The sequence below is a fragment of the Podarcis liolepis genome, assembly GCF_965112155.1.
Source record: "Podarcis liolepis genome assembly, chromosome: 1".
NCBI lineage: Eukaryota > Metazoa > Chordata > Lepidosauria > Squamata > Lacertidae > Podarcis > Podarcis liolepis.
The window spans coordinates 72,864,072-72,872,301 of record NC_139554.1 but is presented as its reverse complement, the minus strand read 5'-3'; the positions used below and the strand labels follow the sequence as shown (position 1 = coordinate 72,872,301).

Here is an 8,230-nt window from a genome sequence, read left to right as displayed (position 1 = left end):
TCTGGTGCAACAGAAACACCGTTTACCTTCCTGCTGCAGTGGTACCTATTTATCTACTTGCACTGGCAGGCTTTAGAACTACTAGGTTGGCAGGAGCTGGGACAAAGCAATGGGAGCTCACCCCGCCGCACAGATTCAAACTGCCAACCTTACGACAGCAAGCCCAAGAGGCTTGGTGGTTTAGAACACAGTACCACTATGATTGAAGAGATCACTAAAATCCAGTTCTATTCATTCATATATGTAAGCATTGAATATTTTGATCTAGAGGCATCTGAGTGTTGGATAGAACTAGCCAAAGTTCAGCTCATTGATTTCAAGGGAAGGGGAAGAAAGCACTTACCACACATTCAGTCCTCCCATTAAAACCAACAAGACTCACGAATGCTTAGTTTGGCTTAGTTTACAACCCTTGTTTCAATTTTTGCTCTGTTAGACAACTGTCTCACTGATAGAGGTAGGAAATGTATAATATTACCACTCCAATCAGTAAGGGACAAAGCATCTGAAATCAAAATTTAATTCCAATCACTGAAGCTTTGAAAAAATAATGCTCTTTTACAATTTGGTTAGAATTCACAGAACGCTAAAGTAAAGATGAGCTTTGTTTGCCTGCGCAGCTGGTGAGAAGCAAGAGAAATAATTGGATTTTATTCTTGTTTATCCATATATATCCTAAGGCAGCTTTCATGTTTTGCTTCTAGTTCAGGAGCAATGGATCACGCTGACTCACAACTGCCAATAAAATACTGGAAGCCAGGAAAGCTTACTGTAAGAAAAGTTTCCATTGCCAGGGGTGTAATTCTCAAAATACATTCATTCACATGCAGAGGCAGAAACTGGAATCCCATTTATTAGAACCGCAGCCCAACTCAGACAGTGTGGCAAGCTATTTAAAAATCAGTGCTCTCAACTATATTGATGCCATCAAAAACATGGAACTAAGATTTCTTTGAGGGGTTTTTGGGAGACATCTCATCATTTATCCAGTATGAGAAAGGCAGGTTTCTATTCTTTGAGCAAACCAAGCTGCTCACCATCAGCTGGAAGAGCTCCTTACTGGTTTACTTCCACCAAGATTGGGGAACCTTCAGATGTTGTTGGAGTCTCAACTCTCATGGCCAATGGTCAGGGAAGCCCTGCCTCATCACATCTCCTGACTGTGACACACAGTAAGGCCATTAGGTCCAGTTGCGGATGACTCTGGAGTTGCGGTGCTCATCTCGTTCTATAGGCCGAGGGAGCTGGCGTTTTTCTGCAGACAGCTTCCGGGTCATGTGGCCAGCATGACTAAGCCGCTTCTGACAAAACCATACCAGCGCATGGAGACGCCGTTTACCTTCCCGCCGGAGCGGTACCTATTTCTCTACTTGCACTTTGACGTACTTTTGAATTGCTAGGTTGGCAGGAACATGGACCGAGCAACGGGAGCTCACCCCATCATGGGGATTCGAACCACCGACCTTCTGATTGGCAAGCCCTAGGCTCAGTGGTTTAACCCACAGCGCCACCCGTGTCCCTGTAGTGACATGAAAATATGAAACCCTAAGAGATAAAATTCAGCAAGGTAATCTTGACACCTCGGACCAAAAATTTAGAAGCTAATCTCCCTGTATTAAGATGTTTTCTCTCTTTACCTTCTCCTGCTGCCATGAGTTACGGAAACATTTTAAAAACTGAATTGTTTCACAACAATTCCCTGATTTGACTTTGAAAGCTGCCCAAGTATCACACCATTTGATGATTAAAGCATATGGGGTTGCATGCAAAGTGACATGCCCTAACAGCACAAAGGATTTCCACTTGAACAGCGTGACATCCCCCATCTCCTCTATGTTCTAGAGGTTCCCCCCACCCTCCAGAGCAGATCTGGGGAGTGCATGGCAGGAGCAGGGGAAATTCCTATTGCATCAGCAGAAATCCTTGTATTGACAGGGCATGCCCTGTTTAGGGAAGTTTTTAATGACTGATGTTTTAATGAATTTAATCTTTGTTGGAAGCCGCTCAGAGTGTCTGGGGAAACCCAGCCAGATGGACAGAGTATAAATAATAAATTATTGTTATTAAATTATTATATGTTAATTGGGTACCTCCCATTTTTAAAATATTTTTAAAATAAAATCAGTGCTCTCAACTATATTGATGCCATCAAAAACATGGGACGAAGAGAGGCTTTTGAGAGCCATTTCACCATTTATTCAGTACAAGAATAAAAAACCCATCATTTGACAGTATTTGGTCAGCTAAATGCTACATCCCAATGAAGTGATTTTATTGTGCATTGCTTTGCACTGACTTACATTGAACCTCACCTGCTCACTCAGTTTGGAGAGATCCTTTTGGAGCTCTTCTGTTTTCTTGGGTTCTCATAATTCCAAATAATTGGATGCAATTTGCCACTTTAGTGCTCCCCCCTAAATTCAGAACATTTATGAATTAAATAGTACGAACTATCCCAATTGCTATTTTGTACATCCCTCCATTGTGAAAAACACTCATTTATTCCAACTTAATCAGGTATTGGTCTGTAAAAGAGCATCCCCTCTTGTCCCATGGCTGGTAAATTTACTCTAGGGAAGTCAAAAGTCCTGAAACATACATGGACCAGAGAAGATGGTCAAGTTCTATGGGGGTAGAGGTAACAGAACACTGAAGCCATTCTACAGGCTATAAAGAATGAGATGATAGTGAAATCCTAAATTACAAGGAGCAGTTCAGCCCGTAGAGGTTGAGGGGGGTCATGGGTTTTTTTCAGCCCTCCACTCCTGCCACAATAAAAATATTTCTCCATATGGTAAGGTGGCTCATCAGAGAGTGGGCTCTAATTGACATGAAGATGCCAGGTTTTCCCCAATGCAATTCCCCCACCTGAAGTAAAACAGACCAGAATTCTGCCATTTCATCCTGTGTATTTTGTGGAACAGCTAGCCATATTCTGTGGAGATGGCATCCCATACCAAGTTGAAAGAACCGACTTCATCTAGTATGGCAGTTCCAAGTTTGGCAAGATTTTGTCAGAATATCCTAGACCTCCTATGACTCTTTAAATAAATTTTAAAAAACCCATTTGCCATCACAACTGTGGTATAAGAAAGCTAGAAAAGACTTGTTACTTGCTGTTCCTGCTGGAGCACAAAGTCTGGTTTGAGATGACAGAGTGCCATCTAGTGATCAGATTAGCTGTTTTTTTTAAAAAAGCCAGTACATGGTAGGAGTGGGCCGACTCAATCCTAAATTCCACAAATCCTAGTTTATAAAACCAACTCCCTCATCCCCAAACTCTTGAGTTCCACTTCCTGGAACTGTGCAAATCAGTAATTTACCAAAAGGGGCAGACATGCACTCAGAATTAAGGATCTTTGCATCCATCTTGGCCCAGGGAACTGAGCTCATAGTTCTTTCAAACACATTCCTCCCCTCCACCCTTATTCATTTAAGCAGCCTAATCTGGGGGTGGGGAAAGTTCTTCCAATTACACAGGGGGGAATGACCCTGCAGGCCTCTAGATATGGTTTGGCTACAACTCAAATATATAAAAGGATGTCATATAGAGGAGGGAGAAAGGTTGTTTTCTGCTGCTCCAGAGAAGCGGACACGGAGCAATGGATCCAAACTACAAGAAAGAAGATTCCACCTAAACATTAGGAAGAACTTCCTAACAGTAAGAGCTGTTCGACAGTGGAATTTGCTGCCAAGGAGTGTGGTGGAGTCTCCTTCTTTGGAGGTCTTTAAGCAGAGGCTTGACAACCATATGTCAGGAGTGCTCTGATGGTGTTTCCTGCTTGGCAGGGGGTTGGACTCGATGGCCCTTGTGGTCTCTTCCAACTCTATGATTCTATTCTATGATTCCTGACCTTTGCTCATGCTGGCTCAGGCAAGTGGGGATTGGGACTCCAGCACCTGGAAGGTCAGAGGCTCCTGACCCCTTTATCAAACCATTGTGAAGTCAGAAATCTTTTTTGGTTACTGCAAAACATCTAGAGATCTATTTTCTACCCACCTCTAGCACAAAAAATCGCCACCTTCTATCACTTCCACGGGTGTGCATGTGTGTACTCATCTCCTCATCCCAGAGGGAAACAAGCTTTTCTCCCTTGTCAGAACAGGAAAGAGACGAGAAAGCTTCTCTCTCTCTCTCTCTCACACACACACACACACACACAGCTGGAAGTTTGAGTGCAACTAAGCTTGCAGAAGAGGGGTTTGCATAAAGACAGAGAAGTCAGCATAAAGGTACAGTGATAGTCTGGGAATATAATAAATACTAATAAATAATAATAATAATATATTACTAATATCCCAACCATCTGGCCACGCCTTCCCAGCCACTCTGGGCGGCTTCTAACAGTATATTAAGAATGCAATAAAACATCAAACATTAAAAACTTCCCTAAACAGGGGAATATGAAGGCTCCTCGCTCTTTCTCTGTTTAGACTGATAAGTCTTAGGTGTACCTCCCTCACATTGACAGACTTCAAGAAGTCAGCTGGGAGCTATCCTGAGTAAAAGGAGCAAGGATGGCTGCCTTTCTTTAGTTTGTTAGGTTAGAGAACTAGAAACTTTACTAGCCTAGTTATTTACTTCATACAATCAACTACTTTGTTATTTTTCTTACTCTACAAGCATCTCTGTGTGCGCTTGTTTATTTGCCTAGCTGGAGTACCAGCAATGATTTTTCAGAAAGAGCTAATGAAGTGCGGAGAAGTGGGGTTAAGAAATAAAGAGGGACTCTCCCAGAAGCAAGAATGAGGTCTGGAGTCATACGGAGCAGAGCAGAGGAGGCAAGAGGGAGGTGGCATTCACCAAACTAGGTTAGTGAAAACCTGGCGTGTCTCCTGGTGCCACCATAACATTTTCTTAAGAGCATTTTGGTTAGTGAAAAGGCATATTGTAAGCTAAAAGAAAGTTGAGATGTCACCCTTTCATTAGAACATTAAAGGTTTCCTGAGAATAATGATGGAACAACTGGGAAACAAAACTAATTAAGCAATTAGTTTTGCTTCCCACTTGATTTAAGCAATGGTGCAAATGGACCCATAGTCTCAGTCTTCAACTCAGGACTTGCAAGAAATGTAATGATCTGATACTGTACATATTCTCACATAGGTCTTCCTGTTATAGGAGTTTTTAGAAATCATGTGGGGGGGGAGTAAATATACAAACAGCTCTTCTTAAACGTTTTATTCATCATTCAAAAAGAAAACATTCCTTAATCTTTTTACAAAAAAAGGCTTTGGAAAGATGGGGGGGGGGACGACAGTTCCTGCCCCCGTTTTTCCAAGTTTTTTCCAGACCTTTGCACCTCTAGTTTCACAGCACTTTGCTCCATGAAAAACTATAGTTAACAAGTAGGAACAGGCATTCTTAAGGGATGCATTCCTTTAATTAGCTGCAATTATGTTACATCAATTATTTTAAAAAAAAATTAAAGTGATAGTAAGAAGTTTTTGAGGTCCCCCTTATTACTTTTCTTATTTTCTTCAAGATGAAGCAGTCTTTTCAGCTGTGCGAAGTGGTTTTTGATGTTTCTCTGAGTCCTGGAGGAAGAACGAGGTGTTGATTGACCAGATGATGTTCTGGAATTGGGTGTCCCTCTGTTGGATCCAGAATGATGGTGGCTGACAGGTGTGGTTTTGTTTGAAGACCTCCCAGCTGATGCCTTTCTGCCCAAACCTTCTCTACTCTTCCCAGAATGCCTTGTTGTTTTCCCACATGCACTGCAGGTAACCAGCAGGACATTCTTTGCTTCCTTGTACTTCTTCAAAAGCTTTGTTTGTTTTAAATTGAGTTTGTAGCCCTTTGCTTCCCGATTAAGTAGTTTTTGTATCTGTGGAGTCACCCTCTTTTTAGGCATTAGACGTACCCTAACATTGCCTGGAAGGAGAAACTGGAAACAGTAATGACACACTCGGTTCACAGAATCTTGGGTTTTGTCTTCTCTGTTGCTGAGTGTCCACAGTAAAAACCGTGCTTGGGCAGGGCAAGTGTCTGCCAGCTGCCGTGCTGCATCTTCCAAGTACTGCGGCCTGTCCATTGTCTTGAACAGATCCAAATGTCTGTGGCAAATGGGTGAGCTTCAAAGCGAGCGATGATGGAATTGGCCAGGACTCCAGCAGCCTACTCTCTGGCACAAATTATGTGACTGCCTGCAGAAGCAAAGTTAAAATAAAATAAATAAAATGTAAGAAACAGATGATTGCAGTTGGATTAATAGCTTGCAATGCAATACATGTAAGACCATTTAACAGATGCAATTAATATTATTTTCCTCTGCAGAGTAAACACACATTAGGTTTCATTGGTGTGTTGTGCCCGTCCCTGGTACTCTGGATCAGTCATCACTTGCCATCAAGCACAAGTGTCTTCACCGTTTTCTCTCTTTCAGTGTTGTTAACTGTGAAGGATAAACGAATATTCCCAAAATTATGACTGGCTGACAAAGCAATTATTATTTGAGGACATTCAAACAATGTGCAGCCGAACACACATTGTTCTTATGTTATGCATTTTAATGTTCTTTATATTCTAAATCACCTGTGATCCCCAGATGAAGGCCAGAATATACCGTACATTTAATAAATAACTACATAAATAAATCATATGGGACCCATTCTCTTGCTGTTCAAAAGGGTTGATCAAGGAAGGCTGAAGCAACAGAAAAAACAACTTACTATCTGTCTGAACTTCAGCTGGGGAGTTGCCTCTGCATCAGTCACCCCACACTTGCAATCAAAATTTGCATTAGAAAGGCTTTAGACAGCACCTGTATGAGAATTCAGAACAGAAAATTCAAGTATCCTAAGAGTCTCAAAGAGAAGTAATCAAATCACTAGCCCTGTATGAACAACTATGGAATTTCAAGTTACTGACTCCTTGGCCGAGCTGACAGCAATGGGGGCCATAATTTAAAGTTATGTGCATGTATCTTAGGCTTGTGTACCCTCCCAAAAAATGCTTAGCATGAATGTAATCCTCTATCCCAAATTGCAGCCTGATTTGGCATGGCCAAGGACAAAATAATCACGTGATTCTGATGACTATAAACTGACCCCTAGGTTACTGAAAGGGCTACATTATTGGGGATGGGGGAGTCAGAAACTCTGGCTATAGCAAAAAGGATCAGCTACATAGCAGACCATCACTCAGCACAAAATGATCACATTGTGTGCGGGGGTCACATTCCAGGGCTGGCATGTATACACAAAACACTTATACCTGAACCACCCCCGTACGACCATCCTTACTTTCCAAGATGTGGTCATACTGTACAGAAGATGAAAAAGATGATTCTGTAGGGGTCTCACAGGCCTTTGCAAGAGTAGCATAAACTAGTTGGCTTAGATGAGCATAAGGCCATGAGTTTAACAAGTATCAGACTGCCAACAAGGTCAAGCTAACCCGAATCAAAGTTTCCACATGCCAATGTCAATTTACCGTTGTGTGACTTTACAAAGTTTACTGCCAACTCCTATTGCTGCAAGAACGATGCTGGCATGATCCATTTCTGCACTAGTACTGAAAAATAGCTTTGTTGTGAAGCTATGACCACAAACCAAATCATTTTTGTATTGACCCAAAAGAAGCTGAAAAAATAACTGATTGTAAACCTTTGGAAGTAAACCCATGCAATGAAATGGAATTTACTTCTGAGTAAGAAGGAAGAATGAAGGAAGCAGAGTCAAACCCTTTGGTTCATCTAGCATTCTAGCTCATAGCTATCAACTTCTCTCCAGGGTTTCAGACAGCGGTCTTTCCCAACCCTACCTAAAGATGCCAGGGCTCTTCCACTATGGGGTACATATGGCAAATAGACGCCACACTTGCCACACACACCCCAGCCAATTTGTAGCACTTTACCAGCTCGAATGATTGGAGGCGGTAAAAGCAGAATCCCAGCGAATGACTGAGTTAATGAAAGAAAGAAAAGCAGCAGGATAAACCCCAAGCAATAACAATCAATGAAGAACGGATACAAAATGGGGCACTCAAAGAAACTCACCTTGTCAGCTCAGCAGGTACCAAAAAACCCACTCTCGGGAGAATAACAACAACAGTAAAACCCGAATCCTTCTCCGGCAGAGGACCGAACTAACACAGCATTTTAAACCCGAGATGAAAACCCCACCGCTCTGTTGCACAGACACGTGGCGAGCAAACCCCTGTTCATGTCACGTGGCGCGTCGGAACACGTCCTCTCCGGAAGAAGAAGGGCGCGTGCGTGCTTCCGCA

The 8,230-nt window shown here is 42.3% G+C and overlaps 1 protein-coding gene across 2 annotated transcripts; it reads right to left on the bottom strand.

Moving 5' to 3' along the window:
* Nucleotides 1-5,169: 5,169 nt before the first annotated feature.
* On the bottom strand, nt 5,170-8,183 carry RMP24 (ribonuclease MRP subunit p24). Of its 2 annotated transcripts, XM_083494869.1 has the most exons (3): nt 8,001-8,183; nt 6,673-6,764; nt 5,170-6,147 (listed from the first exon to the last, which is right to left on the bottom strand). In XM_083494869.1, the coding sequence occupies exon 3, from the start codon at nt 6,033-6,035 to the stop codon at nt 5,427-5,429; it is 609 nt and encodes a 202-aa protein (XP_083350995.1). In that variant the 5' UTR covers nt 6,036-6,147; nt 6,673-6,764; nt 8,001-8,183; the 3' UTR covers nt 5,170-5,426. The 2 variants fall into 2 exon arrangements, with proteins under 2 accessions (XP_083350995.1, XP_083350996.1); XM_083494870.1 differs by lacking the exon at nt 6,673-6,764.
* Nucleotides 8,184-8,230: the final 47 nt, after the last annotated feature.